General features: G+C 41.7%; 1 protein-coding gene across 3 annotated transcripts; it reads left to right on the forward strand.

The window, feature by feature from the left end:
- The first annotated feature begins 7,008 nt into the window (after nt 1–7,008).
- On the forward strand, nt 7,009–22,730 carry ankrd50l (ankyrin repeat domain 50-like). Of its 3 annotated transcripts, none has more exons than XM_067516379.1 (4): nt 7,009–7,212; nt 10,879–11,704; nt 17,286–17,503; nt 17,729–22,730. In XM_067516379.1, the coding sequence occupies exons 2-4, from the start codon at nt 11,277–11,279 to the stop codon at nt 21,244–21,246; spliced, it is 4,164 nt and encodes a 1,387-aa protein (XP_067372480.1). In that variant the 5' UTR covers nt 7,009–7,212; nt 10,879–11,276; the 3' UTR covers nt 21,247–22,730. The 3 variants fall into 3 exon arrangements, with proteins under 3 accessions (XP_067372480.1, XP_067372479.1, XP_067372481.1); XM_067516378.1 differs by lacking the exon at nt 7,009–7,212 and adding an exon at nt 9,985–10,789; XM_067516380.1 differs by lacking the exons at nt 7,009–7,212; nt 10,879–11,704 and adding an exon at nt 12,892–13,204.

The raw sequence follows: 22,730 nt of genomic DNA on the forward strand, positions 1-22,730 counted from the left end.
GGTAAGGTGTCCTCTGGCCCAGGAGAGTCTGGACAAAGGTATCCTACCTGCTGCTGCTGCTGCAAGCATTTATACTATAGCCCAGTTTATAGGAGTGACAATGAGCACCCAAGGAGGAGTGGACAGGGGACAGAAGCACTGGGTTCATCAAAGTACTTATATCCTCAGCTTTACTCCAGTCAAGCTACCAGCAAGGTGAGTTGAGGGGCATTCACTCACATTTCACAGAATTCAGAAGGCTTTCCATGAAAATCCAATCAATAGATGTGTATCTCATGCCCCTTACATAGCATTCTGTGATGTATACACTTTTTACATTCACACTTGGCTTAACATACAGCAGCTGTTGATGCAGCACTGATTTTTACTGTGGACTCATTCTGCTGCTCTCACATATAAACATAAACATTAAATATATCTGCTGCAGTTGAAAGAATGATAATGTGCATAAGCTTTAGATTGGCAAAACAAGCGCACTTTCAACTCTTTGCAATAAACATACATTTTAAATAGCTCAGCACAACCATTTTATGTTAGAAATACAATAAAATAAGTCAAAACAGTTATCAAAAAATGTAAGAGTAAAGATCGCTGCCTTTTCTAAACAAGGAAAAGGAAACAAGAAGGTAGCGAAGGCACTGAATGTTTCTAGAGACTCATCACAGCAGAGTTCACAAGTTCAAAGCTAAAGGAACAACAGCTTCACTAGTGTGGCAGACAAACTAAGCTATCAATGTCTGTGGCAGTTGGAGTAAAAAAAGCACTGAAGGCACCAGAAAAGTCACTTCCAATAATCTCCAAATAATAAATAAGCCACAGACCGTTTGAGATTCTGATCTGTGGAGCAATAAAACAAAACTGGAACTTTTCAGGCCTTTGGATCAGTAGTATGTCCAGAGTGGCAGAAGAAGAATGAAGCGTATGCAAAAAGGAAAACCCACCCCCACCCCCACCCCCACCCACCGGAAGCACGATGGTGGCTCGGTGAGACCCAGGGGCTGCTTTGCTTCTTCTGGCTCTGGAAACATGCATCGTGTGGAAGGCAAGATGGATTCATTCAAGTATCAGGACATCGTAGTAGGAAACGTCATGTTCTTTGTGAGGAAGCGGAAGCTCGGGCGTCAGTGGACCTTCCAGTTGGACATTGATGATCTTGACAAAGTCAGTAACGGTTGCATTTTGTCTGTGAAGATTCTCAGCCAAACAGTTTTGGATATCTAAAGACTTCCATGTTGACTGGACTTCTTTCTTCTTGGTCAGAAACATTTCGCTACTTCAGCTTCTTTAGTGTATAATTGCATTTTGTGTTGACTTTGGAGGAACCACTTGTGACATTAGTTGTTTTGAGCTAATTAAATTCTTCTTGTTTTATTTTTTTATTGCCATCAACTGAAAGTCTTTACATTTTACCAAATACCCAATTTTGGTAAAGTGCAACTGTAGGAATTCCTTTATTTATTTTAATCTATAACACAAATATTCTAGTGGATATTCTATATCCCAGTGGACCATAAAAAATAAATAAAAACTGCTGAACATTGCACTTAACATTTGTATGGTGAACATTAACAGAGAATAGTGGCTGAACACACACTGAATTTAGAAGTTCTCCACTTTGGGCGGCCTGTGTACAGTTGGGTTCATAAATATTGGAACGATGATAAGTGTTTTGGTATTTGGACTCTGTACAGCACCACATTAAATCTGAAATGAAACACTCAAGATATGAGCAAAGTCAGGACATTCAGCTTTAATTCAAGGGGCGGAACAAACAATCCAGGAATTACAGCCATTTAAATACACACACACACACGTATTTTTGGTAGTACCATAACAATTGCCGTTAATACTCGGTTGACGATCCTTGAATTTTGCAGTATTTGGCGAAATGTGAGCAGAGAATATCGACACTTCCGATTCATCCTGCTACTATTATCAGCAGTCAAGTCATCAATAAACACAAGCGACACAGTGCGATTGTGCCATGAGCACTATTGACAGATGTACAGTCATCTACGGAGACAGAAAACATGCAGCACATGCAGATTATTTGAGAAAAAGGAGGAGAACTCGTTACTTGTTGTTGTTGTTTGGGCTGTTATCTCATGATACCATGATATTTGTCTCGTTATCTGAACATAACTAAGTTTGTTTCCTTGGTATAATAATAATGGTAAATTTAGCAATAACCAAATGATTGTCTCAGCTAACATTTTACTCTTCAAAGTTGATTTAATAAAATTGCATTTTGCTTTGGTTCAACAGTGAATATAGGCTATTTGATGCTCCATGTGTTTTGTTGATGTTTTACCCTAGTGGTTAAATTATAAAACTACTCACCTCCACCCCCACCCCGAATGGCCTCAATGGATCAAGCGTGTTTTTCCAGCACATTCTACAGATGATAGATTAGATTGAAGTGTTCACTTGCTGCCAAATATGTCCCACCCCTGAAATAAGAGCTTCCTTTTATTGGTTATTTCAATTCCATCTCTCCATCTCCATTTGGAAACCAGCATACGTTTTTTTTCCACGAGGAATATCCAAAGGAGGCTAATTGGTGTCTAAAAACTGAATAGTGTGTATACTTATATAGAGACAGAGTAAAAACCTTTTTTTTTTTATATTTTGATTATTCATAAAGATCTTTCTTTTATTTATTGTAGCTGTCAGTGGTTACAAACAGCCATGTCGAGGGAGAAAAAACTACACAAACATTTAGTGAGCAACTGTTGAGCAATGATAGTGTTAAGAGGTCTGTACACAGAAGCAATCAGTGTATTAACTGGCGCTCGAGGCCTTAACCTTGACTGAGTCATACAATACTCCAAGAGAATCACGTTGTGCACGTACTGAAAAGCAAAGGTTTGAAAGTGAACCTTTAATAAACAGCAACACTGTCTTTTGCTTCCATTTATGGTAATATTTGCAAAGTCACCCCAGGACACAGGTTTCCCTTTAACGTGATTATTGTTTGTTAGTTTTTTTAACTCATTTGTTATATATTATTTTTGGTAACTACTATTAGATAAATCAGATATATCCTTTAATATTCCTGTCACATTTAATACAGATTTAATTTTTTAAATTAATTTTGGGGGTTTGTTTCTTTTGTGCATTATTTTGATTAATTCTTGCAAACTGCACTTTGCTGAATTAAATGTTTACTTCTTGCCAACAGTGAAGAAAGTGCTCAGAATAGTTCAGTAAATAAGTAAAGGAGCAATGCCACAGTGTACAAATACATAGATTAATAATAAATACATAAGGGTTCATGTAAGTACATGTACAAAAGGATTAATTCAAACAATAGTCTATAATGTCACAGTAGTCTATAATGTTACTCTCATTTTGAGAAGTACCAGAGTAAGTACAGTTATTAATAAGAGTTATTAATAGAATTTTATTCTAGCTGCCTTAAAAAAAACTGTAGATTTCTCTGCTATCTGAAAAATGTGTGTAAAATGGAGAAGCATGGTGCTGCTTTTTGGGGAAAGGAGTCTTGAGACAAGCATGCAGTTCCTTAGTACAGTTATGACGCTGCATTTCAGGTAACAAACGGAAGAGAGAAGTTCTACTTCTTAATCTTAGTGGACTTGCTGAAGATGGTTGGGACCGGGACACAAACCTGCCAAAGTCCAGTGAAGGAGTAGGTGCTGGCTGACTCGTGACAGAGGAGCTTGTCTCGGTCTATAGAAACTTGGGCAGTATCCTTCATGGGACCTATCAGGCCACATGGTCACAGACCTGATACAGGTCTGTAAAGGGCTGTTGCTGCAGTTGCAAAAATTCTGCATAGAGGCCTTTATTGTTATTTTACTAATGATTATGAGAAGAAACTTCCACTGGTTAATGTAGCTTCATCTGAGTTTACATGATTACAAAGGTGCTTCGGATGAAAGTTCTCTCAAACATTGTGAGCAGGAACATCACTGATAAGTCACTGAGAGTCTATAGAAGCAGTATTTGTAACCTATTCAGTGCTCATAAATATTAATATGCAGTTTGTTTATTGTAATTTTTTAACATAGGAAGAATATAATATTTTCAGGGCACCCAAGATTTGGAGGCTTTGAAGTTAGAGTTTCCACTTTGATTGGTTTTGACTATTGTGCCTAGTTGCAACTGTGATTGGACCGTCACTGCTTGGGGAGGGGACTACAACAGTTCTTCCTGTAGCTGAACAGTCATCACCTGCCGTCACACCTGTTCTTCCTCCCCAGTCAGCCTGCCAACAGCCGACTAGCAACACACACTTTACATATTGTCTGTCTTTTTTTAAGTAGGTCTAATTACTGTACTCTGAGTGCCTGTTTTTGTCAGCGTTGGACTTTTGGGAATCTACCAGGATTGGATTTTTTCAATATATATATTTTTTTGCATCACTAAATATATTTTTTTAAACCAAGGTCACGTAAACTGCTTTTTTTTCTTATCTGCATTGCCTCTTTATCTGTATTTATCTTTTGCGTAACGTATGCTTATTTGTGTAGTAACTGGCAGTTTTCATAAATGATAAGTGTTCATAACTGTTTTTTTAACAATATGGTTGTTTTCCAATTTTTATGCTAACAATTTTACCCACATATTCTATAGTACTCTTTGTCTCTCCTATTTTTTGGACTCTGTCTGTATTAATGATCAATCTTGTTGAAGCTTTTTCCGGATGCAGTAAATTATAGATTGGTTGCTAATGACGCCCTCCTGTGGTTACATATCTTAATACATTTATGTTACTTGCTGAAACATAACGGTGCTTTTTATGCACACAGTAATTCCGTTATGGATCATTTCCGTTATGGATCATTTCTTTGATCATTTCTATAGTATTACATACTATTTGTTTTCTGTATCACTTGAAGATCTTTTGCTTTGTTGCATTTGTGCTACTTAAAGACGTGTTATGTTATGTGACAATAGTTATGACAGATCAGCTATATTTACTGCATTTATCAAAACAACCATTTCAAAATACTTGAAAGAATTAAGAAAAGCATTACAGAATTTATAAAGAAATTATAAAGAATTGGTTCACAGGTTCACAAGCCATTAAATACAGAGTTATAAAATCACAAAAAGCAGAAGAAATACCACCGATTTGGCATCTCTTTCTTTGAAAACAAGAATATTAGTGTTGCTGTCCTGAATCTCTGCATGTAATTACTAAGTGATCTCCTCATATTATATCTACTAGTCATCCAATATATTCGCGATATTTCTGGGTGCAACTCTAAACTTGGCTCAGCCTGGATCAATGGCCTTGAATGCTGCTCACATTCAGGAACAAACAAAAACCATCAGTAACAAGTGTCATCTTTGCCAGTGTGTGCAATGCAAAGTTGTTTCCTTAAAGACTTGTTTATGTACTTTTTAAATAGCTGATGTGAAAGATTTCAAACATTTTATTAATAAGTGTAGTTTTATTTGGTTGAGGACTCAATGCTAGACTTTTTGTATTTGTGGGCTGTTTTTTGAATTACACTCATGCCTCATAGTGGTTAAATAAAATTCAAATTATATGTCAGAAGAGTCCAACAGCAAAGATAAGAGCAGCATTTAACAGAGAACAAGCAGTTTTATGTAGGTAGCTGGCACAAAGTCTGGGAGCAGATTCACGTCAGGCATGTTGTGGAAAAGTCTGGAGAAGTGGAGACTGTCAAACGTGCTCTAACCTGTTGCAGAAATTTTCAATTTTACCACCACAAGCTGCCTCATCACAGTCAAGAAAGGTAAAGAGAAATGTATTTAAGAGCAAATATCTGCACTTTTCATTTCTCTACACTTCTAATCAAAGATGTGTTACTTGTTACAGTCACATTTATTTAAGAATCAAACACTAGCAACTCAGGAATCGCTTCACTAAACCAGGTGCCGGCCAGTGAAGGGAAGCTGGAAGATACCATTTAACAATGTCTTCCCCCACTCCATCCCCATCTAAGATGGTATGTTCCAGCTTCTGACGACTGCACACACCTGATTCAGGTGATCACACGTGGGTATTGCAGGGTTAGTTGGAAAACAAGCAGAGCCGGGGGCGTTAAGGAACAGGAATGAGAACTAATGATCTAGAAGAGTCAGTCACAACAAATGATGTTCAGGGTTTAATTGCTGCTTCTTTTAACGATTATTAGATCTAAAACTGGCCAATATATTGTTTGCCAGCCCTTTACTAAAGTGCAAATTACCACGACCCGGCAGTAGATCTCACGCAAGTAAATCTAGTGGGCAGCTCTGTGATGGTTTATTTTAAAGTGTGTCACAGCAGCTACAAAGTGTAACACAATTATTACGGAGGCCAGGAAGGGAAAAGATGCAGTGGGAGGTTAGAACTATTTAAGAAAATAAAAGGTTTTTTGGTCTGTTGTAAGAGTTTGCTAGAATGTGCAGAATTGGCCACAGGGTGAAAAGGTCATTTCTCATCTCAGTGTGAGTTCAGTCGTGGCTGTGGGACAGCTCGTGACCCCTGGTGGCTTTAGGCCGGGATTCTTTGATATGGACAAAACACACAACATGTACAGATAAGCACTCATGGGACTTTACTCTGTCAGCTATTTAACAGGTGACATCAAATAATTTTTCCACATTGCATGTCACATCGTTTTATGTGTGGGCATAAAGTACGTACTTTAGTTTTAGTACAAGTTGTTTCTCTATGCAATACACTGACATGTTTTCATGGAAACGTAACTACTTTTTGGATGTTTAATTCGGACACAGTTCTATGATTTAATTTGTCTTAAATACTTACTCAGTAAAATAAAATTTAAAAAAAGAAATTATTTATTATTCATGGATCATAGATCATAGATGTTGAAAATAGATGTTCACAGATAATTTTTTGTTTGTCTCTTTCTGTATTCCCGTCCTTTTCTGGCACCACTGGGTTTCCATACTCCCGTCTAACAGACTTTAGTCCAAATCTGTAGTCCAGCCTAACTGTGTTAAACCGGCCCTGCAGAGGATGTCCCATCCTTACGCCCCCCCCCCCCCCCCCCCTCCACAACATCCTCTCTGAGGTGGAGAAAGAAAGCCGAGAAAAGAGACCTCTGAGAGACGGAATGAGAGAGGAACAATTGGCACATGTGCAAAACATCTGTAGCAGAAATAATAAGTTCACCTTTACTGTGATGGTATGACGGCTGGTAGGGGAGGACGCACGTGATTCAATCCGGTTTTGGACGAGGGGACCGAGCTGGGGAGCGTGTCTGTCAGGTAAGATCGCGTTCGCAAGGCAGCAAAGCTCGGCCGCAGAATTTTGGGTTATGTCAGACTTTGGGAGCTAATAGTGGGAAACAAGCTGTGTTTCTGTTTATGGAAGCGTCGACAACTGCGTCCGTTTAAGGAGGTCAGTGAGTTTAAAACACGCACGCACACGCACGGGTTGGTTGGTCACATTTCTGCCGTGTGCGCTCACAGGCTGCAAACTACTGTCAATGTGTTCATGCTGAAAAGCAACGGTGAATTAAAAGATGAGACAGGAAAAATACGGTTTTAACAAACCCGTAATAAATACTGCAGTATCATTACAAACACACCCCTCAGTAGGATTCGTAATTTTTTCCCATTTGTATATTTCTGGGGAAATATACCGGAGTTTCTGGTTCTGTTGGTGTACAGTTTCTGCTGGTGGCCCCTTGCAAACTCAGAACTTTAAGGCATCATGTCTGCATACAACATGCAAGTCTCCATTCATATTTAACCATGAAAACAACCAAATTATAATTAATTTGTTTGTTTATGGAAGCGGTGAAATGCAGCAATACCATCAGTTAATTACCTCAGAATCGATACTGTCAGTCTTTCTAGCTTTTTTTCTTTAGATTCCAGTTTTTCACCCTCTCATTTTAGTGCATTATTATTATTATTATTATTATTATTATTATCATATTATGTGGACTGCAAAGTTTAGCCACAGGAGGCGCTGTTGCATTGATACTTTGTCCAAATGGTTGCTGCTCTCAGCATTTTGGCCATCTTTAAAAAGAGGCCAAAGAATGGCCAAGTACTTGAGAAATATTTCTGTCCCCATTAAGGCATTTTAGTCGTTTGTTTGTCCCCTAATCCGTTGTTTTGTGTTGTTACTCAGTCTTGGGTGGCATCTCACCTAAGACATCTAATTATGTCCATTAATTCATTATTTCCATTAACACTGGATTTATCTTTTGAATAGTTTGTAATTGATTTTTTTTCCACCAAAATGTTGGAAACTTGTGAGACATGCAATGATAGCTCTGACTAGCCCAAGCTGACGGAGATAAAACCTGCAGATATTCCATTTCTTGTCCTTTTAACCATAAATGTTTTGTCACTGTTTCCTCACAAAATAAAGAAATACGCTATTATCTGTTGTTAGGGGGGCTGTTACCTTTGGACAGGACAAGACATGTAGAATAGAAACCCAGCCCACCCACCTCTGGAGTGTATCTGATGTTATTCTAAACTGCTCCTGGCCCCAGCTCCATGAACATGGTCTCAATAGCGTCAATAAAGCCAGTAATAAAGAAAAAGATAACTTGTGCGTTCAGAGGGAGTTGGTGGTAAAACTGAAACATTTTCCTGTTGAAAACAGTTTATCCATCTTTTAGTACTACTGTACTACTCCGGGTCTTTAATGGTTGCCTAGCAACTTCATGCTGTGCATTTAAATGCATTTTACAGTAAATTTACAGTCAGATTTCTCTATTAAGATGATTTATTAAACATGGGAATAAGAGGGCATGTTTTCAGGAAGACAGATTGGAGAAGCCTTAGATCTCCATCTAGATGTTTCCTGCAGAATGAGTGGTCCTCGGCTCTTTGTGTTACTGTGGAGGCAGGGTGGCTGAATATCATGAAGCTATACACGGTGCAATAAACAGCTAGAGTCTGACTTAGCGTCTGGAAGTTTAAGTACGTCATCCTCCAACATTGAACATTTGACTATCTGACTATTTAGAATTGTCTATAACAGGGGGGCAGTGTAGCTCCTGCCCTTCTGAATTGTAGTGTAGTAGATTATGTAAATGTGTGATTTCCTGTTTAACTTGATGCCCTGTTTTCCTTTGTGCATCATGTAAACTCACACGCTGTGACAGTTGTTTGGACTATGGAAATGAAACCGACTTAACTTGATTTGATACGGCTCTGTTTGCTGCCTCAGTGTCTTTACAGGCTGCTCGCCAGGTTTACAGTGCTTTGTAAATACCACAAGTAATGATGAGAATGTAGACATCTTCACAGCTTGGTGCCGCTTCTCCTCATTACTGTCACCACTGACCTGCGAAAAGAACAACATCTCCTCATTTTCAGTACGTGGCTGTTGGCATCTGATAGTAGAAGCTTACAACACATGTCATCCGTCTGTAGGAGGATACATCGTGGTCTGATACTCCTAAAACTGTGGACGAAATGCAACACATTAGGTCGGAAGGAAATCAGCTAGTTGTGTTTTTCTTTTCTTATTTTTAGTCAAGCTGTCATTTTGGGGCTGATATGGTCAGCAGGTTGGTTTCTGCTCAGCTCGAAGTGTTAAAATATGTTCCTGTTTGTCTTGTTGTGGCTGATGTTTGATAAGACATTGACTAGAAATGCTGCTGTCAACAGAAGACTTTAACGTTCCTCGTCTGAATTGTTGTAAGTTGCATATCAGAGGTTCAAATGTATCATTTGTTTAACAGAAGGGGGAAAACCAGTTTATTTTTTCTAAATCCTCTCAATAAATAATAAAATGATTAAAAAAAAACAGGTTGTCACATCTCTTCAATTTATATATAACCATAAATCACTACTTTCTTTGTACACTGGATTTTAAAGAGAAATGTACTACAAAGTCTGAACTGTTGGACAGTATAATAAACTATACGTAAACACCAAATTTAGACAAAAGGTTCATACGTTTTGATCTATTCAAATGCAAATGAGACCACATTTTAAAAAACTATTGTAATTGTTCACAATAACAACAGAAATCCTCAACTTAAAAATAATTGCTAATTAACGTAGTACATATTCACTATGCCATGATTGTTTTCAAAGTTAAATAATAAGTTTGTGTATTTATTAATAATTTAGTTCACATTATGTTAATTGTGAAAAATGCTTATCACACCTTTCCAAAGTTCAGGTTGATATTTTTAAATAGTTTCTTCTAACCACTAGCCCCAAACTCAGAGACAGTTCATTTGTAATGATTTAAAGCAGGGGGGAATGATTTCATTATTAATCAGAGATTCACAGTGTCTCTGTTAATTGTTTTTGATAAGCAAACTTTCCTGAGCTCAGGCTGTGATCACACCAACTCCTCAGAAGATTTCAAAAGTACTTTTCGTGACACCAAGCTGGTGTTAAATTTGCCTGTAGGCAGATTAATAATCTAAAACTAAAGCTTGTGGTGTTTGTATTGCCCTGAGACTGAACCTTGACCCCAGGTAACCCCTCCCACCTGTCAACAGGATACGCTGGCAGCCACAAGCCCTCCCTCTCTCTCTCTCTCTCCCTCTCTCTCTCTCTCTCTCCCTCCCTCACTCTCTTGTGCATGTCTTGACATGCCAAGAGAAGCACCAGGGGAGGGAGGAGACTTAAAACAAGAAAAACCAGAGAGCATGAGAGACACGGAGACGGGAATGAGATAAGAGGGAGGTGTGAGGTATGAACGGAGGGTTGGAAAGAGCTGAGAGTGTGTGAAAGAAAAAGGGACTTTCATTCTAAAGCTGCAGTTTAGGATTTAAATCTTCAGAAAAAGCAGCAGAGAAGCTGAGAGGAGGAAAGACTGTAGCTGTAATTGGGGGACGGATGACGACTCAGTGGAAGGGTGAGATACAGTGTCATTATATCTGTGAAAAACATGCTGTCACTTCTTTTCCTGACTCATGCCTTCTTCGTCTTTTTGATTTTTCACAGCTCCACGATCTCCAGGAGATGTACGATGAGCCGAGGTGATCATAGATCCTCTTCTCCGCATTGCTGTTTTAAACCCAGCAACAAAACGATAAGGATGAGTGAAGAAAATGATGAGCAGGAGCACTAGCTGACTTATCCTTTCTCTGGCTCCTCTTGTCAGTCTCACGCCTCAAGACCCGCAGGGGGGGAGGACGCCAACTGATAATAATCACCTGATGCAACACTTTCAGGAACTGGCAGTGTGAGGAGATACCCGGGCATTGCCCAGAGCTATCACCAACTCGAGCTGTCATCAGCTGCAGCTCCACCTAAGAGTCGGAGTGAGATTTGTGGAGGAGCATGGAACGTGGGGTTCAGAGTGGTGAGTTGTCCTCTGGGTGTCACACCACGAGGAACAAATGAGCAGCAGTAGAATTGGCAGCAGCTCCAGCTTGCTGCAGGGCCGTCCTTTCTACTGCCGGGAATGGGCCCTGGATAAGCTGCGTCGCTGCCTGGATGCCCGCTCCGTGCCGGGACAGCCACCGGGGCTGCTGGTGGTAGGCGGTCCCGGCGCTGGGAAGACCGCTTTGTGCACCGAGGCGGTGTGGCCCACTTCGAAAGCCGGGGTGGCCGTCGGGCTGGCACCACGCTGCCTGGCCTCCCACTTCTGCCAGAGGGAGGACCAGAGGAGTACGGTGCTTTGGAGGTTTGTGCTGGGCCTGGTGGAGCAGCTGAGGGCCTCACCTCTACTCTCTCCTGGGTACAAAGAGATTCTCAACAGCCCGTCTGTATCGTCAGCTCTGGAGCCTCTCACCTGTCAGAGAAACCCTGATGATACCTTCAAAAGGTTTGTTTCACATTTGTCTTACTAAGTTTTATTTTGAGAATTCTCAAAGTGAGGATGTCCTGGCAGTTTTCTGATGGGAAAGTCACACACTTGAACTGAAGGCAGTAGCTATTTATGCAGCCAGATTCAAGGGAAATTTCAAGTTTGCCAATTGAGAGGGGGAGGAGAGGTGTTGAAAGGCAGGCTTTTGGCGAGTGTGTGCATGTTCAAGAGTGTGGCTCAATTCCAGGCTCAACACAGCAAGATTTATGTGGGGTATCTACAAACTGTAAGTGGTAATATTGTTAATGAAAGCAGGAGCAGCGGGCAAAAGGTGGTTTATCAGATCAGCGACGACAACTCGGGGAAAACCTGTGTCACAAGTTGCTTTTGGTTTGAAAATGGTTTTTAAAATGTAGTTGTCGTCACCTTCAATCAGCCACAACATTAGGTTTGAAACCACATTTTTACATTCTGTGTTTCTCCCCTAATGTTTTGACATTAGATTTTTAGAGGCTAAAGGCAGAATTATGCATAATTCACGCTCCAGCAGACACGTGCTCGCACTATTATATATGCTACAGTTGGGGATGTGTACACTGACACCTTCCAACCGTTAGCACTACAAAATAAACGGTGAATCTGGACAGTGGTCAAAAATAATAATAAATGATGATGTGAATTATAACTGAGTAGAACAGTGAATCAGAAAAAAAGCTGCAGACTCTGAGCAGAAAAAGAGTGAGTGGGTTTTCTCTTAAATAGAAGTGAATGTCTATCGGTGTTTAGGCTGTTGACAGACTGAGTGTCTGAAAGCTGTGAATAGAAATGCATGTAGCCCTGACTGAAGAGAAGCCAGGACCGTCACAGGAAAGTGAAAGCAGTAGCCATTCTTCCTCGTGTTATATTTATTTCTCCTCTCATAATGCTGCCCATTCACAGCACACACAAAGGGCCTCCAGTGGGAATGAATGCTACAGTGTTATTTACAACACAACATCCTTTCAGAGAGGGAATGAAAAAAGAACAAAGACGTGAAAAATGTATCCAGCACCCTGGGTGACCGTCTCGGCACCAGCCGGCGAGGTCACTCTCCTCACCCGGAACTTTTTTTTTTTTTTTTTTTAACTCTCCTGGTGTGTTTACTCAGCAGTGAGTCTGACCCTGTTACACTCCTCCTGTGTTTGCTTTGTGTCAAGTACTGAGCTGGATTCCACACTCCCCTCAGACTGGCTCACAGCCAGAGATGCGGCATCGCCGTGCGAGTTTACCTGCCGACAATCTACTGAAACATGGGCTTCGATGGGCAGTGAAAGGACACATCAGTCAGCAAGTCGTCTTCATTGAACTTTAATAGTGCTGCTCCCTCCGATTGGAAACGTCTGCAGACAGATTTAAAGTTGATAAATTGCTCACAATCTGGGAATTTAAATCGCAGCACGCTGAAGAAACCCATGTGGACATGTGCACACCTGTGCTTCAGTTCACTTCGCCTCAGAATAGATCGGCCATTGTTGCCTGGTATTTTTGGTCACTTTTATGTTCACACTAGTTTCTTACAGACATGCAGAGATGAATAAATGCATCACATGAGTCATGCGGGCTGACATATTGCTCCACTGCTGCTCTGTCTTTACTTGTGTGAGTGAAGGCTGCAAAAAGAATTTATACGTGGAACATATGACAAGCAGGTGCAAACAGGACGAATAATGAATAAAGTCTCTGTTGCTTTTTAAATCGCTTGTCAGTAAATTTACTGACAAAAGTACAGGTTATGAATTTGTAATTTAACTCTGCTACATTGATTTTACCATGTCTTGGCATAGGCAATAACTTTTAAATACATCAATTATTATAATCCAATAATATAATGTGCACTATTCTGAAAAGTCTTTATGCATAAAAAGTACTTCAGCTGTTTTTAGTTTTAAATATTATTTCCCTTGGTACTTTTACTGGAGTATATCTACTCTGTGGTGTTGCTAATATTATTTAGGCCAAACATCTTAATGCTTTTTCCACCCTGTTTACTTAATTATCTTTGATATTTGCAAAAACTCTGCATATCACAGAGTCACAGAGTACATCTACTATAATGTGTGTAATGCACAGCCCGATGGGTTTACAGTGAGCTAATGGTTTAAAAAATAGACGCAAGAAAGTAGTTTAGCTCTTGTTTTCAGGATAATATCTCATATCTATCTCATATCTATGTCATTGGCCCACTTTTTTTTTTATAGCACAGTCACTTGGAGAAACTAGTTTCCCTTTGATTGTGGTCATTGGGCAGTGGCAGCGTTTTAGAGAATGGGACCAAAATATGCTAAGTCACCTCTCCAGGTCCAAAGAATTCAGCACTGGATGAGCAGTTCAGGAAGTCAGTGATTGATGTTGGTTTGGAGTAAGTGTACCTGCAAACTTAAGGGTCAACGGTCGCCCACAGACTTGTGTCCAGGGCGGCAGTGTGTGGGCTGAATGAAGCGCAACACTTTAAGCAGCAATAAAAAGGTCCATTCCACTTCCTCCTCCACTCTAGCTTTAATCAGATGACTAAAGCACACAGAGGTAAGATAAGACTGTCATAACCAAAATGTAGCTGTCACCCAGGGCAGAGTTACAAGCTGCTTTTATTTGCAGGATAGTCTTGATGTGAAGGATAAGGATACTGTGTAGTTAGAGACATAATTCACACACACATATAAAGGCTTTGTCTATAAATATCCTACAATAATTACATAAGTTGGATGTAAAACACTGACTGACATAATGTACTGGGTATGATAATTACTTTTTTAAAATATGAATTGCAGCGTGTGTCTGATAAACAAAGAGTAGCAAAAACATTTTCTCCTTCCAGCCTCCCACATTTCAGTCTTTTGCAGTTTTTTAATCTTCTAAAAGCCTGTAGATTGCGTCTCAGAACTGTCAATGCTGTTACCTAATAACCGATTTGTTATAAGAAAAGGTGTGTTACCATCAGTTTCCTAGGATCTGATCTGATGTACACGTCCTCAGTAATAAACAATGGAGACAAATGTATGGACACATGAAAGTGCCACCAGTTAATGTGTGTTTGAAAACAGTATCGCACGGTTCCAAACGTGTGTTTTCAGGACATTTGGTGGACGTGCATTATTTACTAAAGTCTGATCGTTATGAATAAATGTCAGCCCCCCCTCCCCCCAACCCCCCACTGATATGATGTTGTTTACCCCAACGCTTTCAGTTTATGGCCCTGCTGCTTTCAGTTTTTCATTTAGCTTCACTGGCTTCTCAAATAACTGAAACGTTGATGCATTTCTGTCACATTGTCTGTTTACAGCTTGGATGACCCCCGTGTGTGTTTTTATCAACACTCCTGGAGCTGTTTCCTCCTTGGTAGCAGCTTATTCTGCTGTTACAACAGTGAAAACACTCAGGCTGCTAATATTAGGTCCAAGAAGCACAACACAGCACATCATGCCCACAGACTGTTGACAGTTTTAAGGCTGAAAAGAGTCCGAATTTTATTTTATGTTTTTTTGAAGCATCTTTGATGACAAAAGGTTACTGGACCTTGTGGTCATTCTTGAACATAGACATTAACACTAATAACAGACCACACAAACGCACACCCTGTATTTGTTCCAGGATAATTGAGTTCAGCCTCTGTGTGACCCGTTCATACAGGATAATCACTGTTTGTCACCTTCAAAACGAGATCCCTGTGTTGTTCAGTACAAATCACGGATTTGAACCAGAGCTGGTACAAATATATTTGCTCAATATGTTGTTAAATGTTTGGTTATTAAATGTGTTTAACAACATCCTCAGTGCATTTAAGCATTTAACATGTAAGTTAACTTTTATTGCATTTGTCCATAAACTGTCCCATGGGGTTTTTGTAGGAAATGTCAGTGGACCACTAAAGAACATTCTCTGACAATCCTGAGTATCTGCACAAATGCTTGTGCCAATCCGTCAAATTGCCGTTAAGACTTTTCAGTCTGAACCAAAGTGGCGCACTTAGATCTCCATCCGTAGACTCCTGCTGGGAGACCAGCTACACGTAACACAAGTTTGAATAAGGTTTATTGTTAACAATGCTGAGAGTAGTTGTTAGTATCCAGTACATTTTACTCCAGGAAGTCTTAAACCCCCTCACCCTTAAACTGGCTCTGATTGGCCTGGACAAACACAAGTTTCATAAACGTAGGATTACTATGTAGTTATGAAATGTTCACTTTCTTTAGGAAGTTTTATTCATCCATCAGCTCCGTGCCTCATGTTGACAGTAGAATTTCATTCTTCTCACACCCACGTGCCTCAGGCCTCTTAAGTCTAGATTTAAGAATAAGAGGAAAAAGACAAAAAAAAATAAAATAAAATCTCTCTTTGCTGCCATGCTGGGCACTGTTTGATGCATTGTTGATGTTTTAACCCATGAAGGCTGAATGTCTGCGTGAGAGGAGCTGTTGCAGAAATGATGCCATTCAGGAAAAAAGTGGTTTAAACTGTGCTTCTAGATATGCGTGTTTAATACGAGCTTACCACTTTCTCTTCCATCTTTTAGTTGATGTAATGTTAATGTAGTAGACGGGCACATTATGTTCATCGCCAGCATGGAATGCAACACTGTTAACCTTCTTTTGATTATTTTTGGGGTGATTTTACTGATTCGTGGTTTTTTGTGGTTTAAGTTTTACACCTTCTGTTTGATTGTGGGAAAGCTTTGGTATAAGCATGTGACTTTTTGACATTTTCTGTCTGTTTGATCTTCCTCTGGATTAATGCTGTATTTTATGTTCAACCTAAGCTTCAGGCACCTCACAGTAAGGAGAGAGATGTGTGGCTATGTTACTGTTGTGCATGTACAAGTACAAACCCGTGTGTGTGTGTGTGAGTGTGTGGGGGTGGGTGAGTGAGTGAGCGTGCCGAGGGCGGAGTAGGAAATTTTATTTAACCTGAGTCACTGGCGGATCACAGCAGGGTGTGGGTGCTGACTAAGATCTTTAAAAGACTGTTATACTGTGATTTAGTCTTTGAATTGTTTTACTGTTTTACGACATATTCCGGTGTTTCTTCAAAGCAGGAGATTCAGTTTTCCATTTTTATTTCCTTTTGTTTCCAGCTGCTTCCCAGAGCTAAAGGTTTGAGATAAATGCTGCTCTAATATTACAGTGGTTTGAGTCAATAATGTAGAAGCATCTTGTTCAGTTCACTGTCAACTTTAATGTTTTGGCAGCATCCACATAGACATGTGTTCCATCTGGATGTAATTTCTTTTGAGAATTTATAATAACAGTTTCATAGTTTTCAACTGAGGTTGAATCTATAATATAGTAAAATTGTTTCTGAAATATGTCCAGCCATGTGAATTGGAAAACAGTAAGTAAAAACTTAAAGCATTTGCGTTCTTGAATTGGCACAGTTTCCAGCCATTGCAAAATAGCTGGAAACGCTGTATTTATTGGTGATATAATTACACTGGAGTCCACATAAAACAAAATGCTCTCACTGTTTAACTTTCATTCAACTCCCTCACCCACCTACAACTCCTGCAGTTTAACATTTCTGTGCTGAATTTAATTTCTCTCTTTGTGTGTCTGTCTCTCTCTTGTAGGGCAGTGTTAAGACCCCTGTTGGACCTCCCTCCTCCTGCCCAGACTGTGATGGTGGTGGTGGACTCCCTGGATGTTGGATATGGATTGGGTGAAGGAAATGAGAAGAGTGGCTCTATTGCAGAGCTTCTGGCAACTAATCAACACCTGCTGCCTGGCTGGCTGCTGCTGGTCTGCTCCGTCCGTCGACACAACAAGGCTGTGTGCAAGATGTTCTCAGGTATAAAAAAAACAGAGACCTAACACGGCGTTTCTAAAATAGGCTGTAGAGAGACTGTTCTAGTTTGCACCAATAGAACATGGCTGGTTTAGCATCGTGATTATAAACAAAAGAACTCTCACATGGTGATTATCAGTGGGAGGCACAGAAATACAAGAACTAACTTAACATAATTTAAGACTGATAAAGGTTATTGGCATATAAAAAAACATATTTGTGTTGTAGGTTTTCGTAAGCTCTGTCTGGACGATCTGCGAAAGCCCCTGCCAGTGCGTGATGTGCAGCAGTACATCCTCTGCCGGCTGGATGAAGAAGCAGTGCTTCGTCGTCAGCTCACCCCTGACACCGCTGACATGCTGAATCTGCTCCACATCAAGAGTGGTGGGTGCTTTCTCTTCCTCGAGCGTGTGCTGGATGGGGTGGCAGCTGCCCTGGTAGGTCTGCGGGAGATCCGAGACATCCCCGGAACTCTCAATGGACTTTACCTCTGGCTGTGCCAAAGATTGTTCCCCCGGGGACTCTTCATCTACGTCAAGCCTCTCCTTAATGTGCTCTTAGCTGCCCCAAGGCCACTCACAACTGAGCAGCTGTTTACTGCAGTCTGGACTCAAGACACCTTGCTCAGTTTCCAGGACTTCCAGGACAAGCTCCAAACACTTTGTCCGCTCTTAATAGATGGTCCTGGTGGCACCAAACTGCTTTTTCATGCCAGCTTTGCAGAGTGGCTAATAGATGTTAAGTACTGCACACAGAAGTACCTGTGTAGCAGAACAGAAGGTCACAGCATGCTGTCTATGGCTCTGACTCTGCAGGGACCTCACCTGGACATCGAGAACACTTGCCAGTTAGCCGCACATTTAGTTTGTTCAGGTCATCATAAAGAGAACCCCTCACTGTTGGCACTGTGGATGCTATGGGCAGGTGTGCCCACTCTTACTCCCAGCTGCAGTTATGCCCTCGCCATGATATTATGTCAGCCGCCTGTTCCAGTAAGTCCGGCGGTCCATCAGCTGCTAGTAAGAAGTGGGATTGTCTCTGGTGCCTGTTTCCCGGATGAAGACACTAGTGTTGGAGTTGAACATATAGGTGAAGAAGGCACTAATTTACAACAGACGTTTAAAAGAGATGTGTCTCAGGTTGGTTTCACTGATGGACAGACTCTGCTTCTCAGTGCTGCCCAGGAAGGGTCTGCAAAAATAGTTGAACTTCTCTTGTCACATGGATCTGATGCACTAACCAGTGATCATCAGGGACAAACACCACTGACTTTGGCTTCCAGGCAGGGCCACGTGAAAGTGTTGGCTGTGCTCCTGAAATGGGCCAAAAGCCAAGAGAGAGAAACAGCAGTGCGAATGATGGAGCACGTTGACAGTGAAGGCTGGACAGCACTGCGTTCTGCAGCTTGGGGAGGACATAAGGATGCTGTACAGAGTCTGCTGAATGCAGGAGCAGATGTGGATGGATGCGATAGTCAGGGCCGGACTGCTCTCAGAGCCGCAGCATGGGGCGGTCATGAAGAAGTAGTTCTGACCCTGCTCAACTATGGGGCCCAGGTTGACAGAGCTGACAGCAAAGGCCGCACACCACTTATTGCTGCTGCTTATATGGGACATCATGAAGTTGTGGAGATTTTGCTGGACCACAGCGCAGAGGTTGACTTAGCTGATGACGATGGTCGCACCGCTTTGTCAGTCACTGCCCTCTGTGTCCCCACAGCAGCTGGGGTCAAAGGTTATGGTGAGGTTGCGAGTCTGTTACTGGAACATAAAGCTGATCCAGGACACAGGGACAATGATGGCATGACTCCACTTCTTCTTGCAGCTTATGAGGGGAATGATGATGTAGTTGAACTTTTGCTAGAAGCTGGTGCTGATGTAGATGAGACTGCTGGCCCGGATGGCAGCATCACTGCTGCCGCTGCTGTTACTCCCTTGCTGGCAGCTGCAGCAATGGGCCACATGAAAACAGTGTCCCGATTGCTTTTCTGGGGAGCAGCTGTGGATGCCATTGATTGTGAAGGAAGGACTGCACTATGCTTAGCAGCTGCAAGAGGCAGCGTTGATGTAGTACGTGCCCTGCTGGACCGAGGCCTGGATGAGAACCACAGGGATGATCTCGGCTGGACCCCACTGCACGCTGCTGCCTGTGAAGGCCACCGGGCAGTTTGTGCTGCTTTGACGGAGCAAGGCAGCATGGCACGTGTTGGAGAGATGGATATTGAAGGACGCACCCCTCTTATATTGGCTGCCCAGGAAGGTCACTGGAGCACTGTCAGATTGTTGTTGGACAGACGGTCTCCTATTGACCACAGGGCATACGATGGCCATTCTGCCTTGAGTGCTGCCCTTCTGGAGGGCCATGCTGAAGTTGCGGACCTACTTATGAGGCGAGGGGCTGATACCAATGTAAAGGATGCAGAAGGAAGGCCTTTGCTGTACCTCCTTGTCTTGGATGGTCGCCTTGACATGGCTACTCTTCTCATTGAAAAAGGGGGGGTGCCTCTGGAGTCCCGAGACTCTGAGGGCCGCACAGCACTTCATGTGGCTTCTTGGCAGGGATGCATAGAGATGGTAGATCTACTTTTAAAGCACGGGGCAAACATCAATGCACAGGACACAGCTGGGAGACCACCAATCCATTCAGTGGCTTGGACAGGACATGCTGAAGTAGGACATTGTCTCCTACAAGCCAGCGGTGTCAACATAGACCTTGCTTGTCACCAGGGGGCAACAGCTCTAAGCATTGCTGCCCAGGAGGGACATGCCAATATTGTTGGAATGCTTCTGCAAAGAGGTGCAAATCCTGATCACATTGATAAATATGGTCGAAGTCCAGTCAAAGTGGCTGGGAAAAATGGTCACTTTAATATTGTCAGGCTATTGGAGAGCTATGGAGCCAAGCCATTCCTAGGCCTGTTGCCTAACTCTAGTACTGTCTCCCCTGCAAAACCCAACACGATCTTCTCAGGCATCTCGGAGAGTAATGGAGGTGACGTCACAGCCGCTACGTCCTCCTCTTCGGTATCTTCTCCTGGCTCCTCTGCAGAACGATTCCACTCCATGGAGAGCTCCCAGACCTCATCTACCTGTCACTCACTGGCCACAGTGCAGACTGTGCCGGCGGACAACCTCAGCTTTATTCAGCAGATCCAACAGCACTCACTGCCTCGCAGTCGTAGCCGTCCCTCCACCCTCCCACCACCAGGAAGCTCAGGCCTGGGAAGCTTCCATGGAAGTAACCAGAGGCGTCCCAAAGCCAGCCCCCCACCCACAGTTTGCACAGTCACTGCCATGGTTCACAACTGTGAACTGCCTCAGAAAGGCTTGTCATCCGGACTTGAATATCACGACCAAATGATCAATCTAAACTCAAACTTTAAAAAAAATGACAAGACAACTTATGTTGGAGATAAATGGTACTCAGTCATGGCTTCCCTTGGGATAATGCCAGGCCAAGACAGTCCTGCATCAGGTGCTAAAAACAGGGAGAGCCCTCCTTTGGGCTACCCATATAGGCTACAGAGCCCACTTCAAGGAGATGCTTGGGATTCTCTAACCCAGAAAAACATTATATCACCTGCTTGCTACAGTTTTAGCCCAGTCCCACCTTGCAGTGCCTTGCCAGAGGATGTCATGGATGTTATGACCACCACAGACCCCCAGCTCAATTTGAAACAGGCTATCAAACTGCAGTTTGAGGGTCCCACCAGTGCAGCCTTATACAAGCGAGAGACACCCCTGTGACTGATATGCAGATAAGAAACTAAAGTTAACTTTTGCTACACTTTCCTCACTTTCTTTTTTTTACTGTTGCAGTACGTGAGCCGGTGCCGAAGCAGGTAATTAACAGTAAATACAATAGTTCAGCACAATGGTAGAGAAAGTCATTCATCAAGCAAAACTGCCAAATACACTCTGGTTCCAGCATCTCAAATGTTGCTGCTTGTCTTTTATTCTATTAGGCTTTAGTTATTTCGAAATGTATTGTCACAATATTGTCAAAGAGATTTCACATAAATCCGAATTATTACAACAGCATCTTTTTTTAGTTGAAGACAGTTTTGCAGTTCAAGTAGAAAATGCTTTTCATCATGTACAATGACTTTTCTGGGTTCAGATGAGAGAGGAAGTGATTTCTTTCTCCACCCCCTTCAGAAAATCAGAGGATCAGCTAACTGAATGACATCAGAGCTGCGATTCCTGCCTTTCCATTGTGTGTTTGTGTGTGTGTGTGTGTGTGTGTGTGTGTGCAGAGCAGGCTATGCACACACATAAACACACACAGCGTAAAGCACAACTGTGTTCATTTTCAGTTTTAACCTTATTTTCCAATTGTAGTCTTAAGTGTTACCACCAGTCGGACAAAAATGGCTTTTTATTATTTTATTTTAATTTATTGTGCTCTATAGGAGTAAGATTAGAGCAATGCATGGATTAAAAAAAATACTGCTCTAGAGTAAAAACTTCTGCTATAACGTGTAAATGTTTAGGTAAGTTATGTTTTAGATTTTTTGACTTCTATCCCCATTTTAAGCAGTAAACAACCGTGTTTTAGGAGCTTTAAGTTTGTGGCCTTGATCTGTACTGCAGCCTTTAATATTTGCTTTAAACTGTCCTGCATCCCCCATAGGATAACCAAAAGCATTTTGCTGAAAAACAAGCCTGCCAAAGTGTGACCCCGGGCCGAGTTTATGATACAAACGATAAAAGACAAACAATTTGGGGAACTTACTTGGCTTGCCCACAGTGAGTGTGTGTGAGCAAGCAGGAAGGAAAATGAAAATTGGACCATAAAAACTGAGGGAGGATGTTGGAGGGTTGTTAAATTCAAACCTGTTTGTGGCCTGAAGAAATTTCTATTTCATGACTTTTCACTGTAATTAATATTAAATTACATTCATTAATTAAAATGGTAAACTGTGCCATAAACTTCTCTGTCTTCTGTTTTGTTGATGTGCATGTGGTAGGTGTGCACTCCTTCACTTTAAAGACTAAATGTCATACGTACCGTCTGATGTGGTGGCATCGTGCAGAGATGAAAGTCTGGCTGTAGGCTGATGGTGGCCAGCTGGGACTTTCAGAGACGAGCACTATTTTACAACTGGGGGGAAAAGCTCCACAGACAGGGGCCACTGGTGATTTGCCCCCACTTTTTGTAACATATTCAATTCCCCTAAACATTTTGGCATCTGCATTACATGAATAAACTGCATCCCCCTCACGTGTGC

Source organism: Channa argus, chromosome 9 (genome assembly GCF_033026475.1).
Source record: "Channa argus isolate prfri chromosome 9, Channa argus male v1.0, whole genome shotgun sequence".
Classification (NCBI taxonomy): Eukaryota; Metazoa; Chordata; class Actinopteri; order Anabantiformes; family Channidae; genus Channa; species Channa argus.

Bases quoted from the DNA above. Each gene is read 5' to 3' on its own strand.
- ankrd50l (XM_067516379.1), top strand. From the start codon at position 11,277: ATGAGCAGCAGTAGAATTGGCAGCAGCTCCAGCTTGCTGCAGGGCCGT. The intron at 11,705-17,285 runs GTTTGTTTCACA...TCTCTCTTGTAG, and splicing joins CCTGATGATACCTTCAAAAG to GGCAGTGTTAAGACCCCTGT. The intron at 17,504-17,728 runs GTATAAAAAAAA...TTTGTGTTGTAG, and splicing joins TGTGTGCAAGATGTTCTCAG to GTTTTCGTAAGCTCTGTCTG.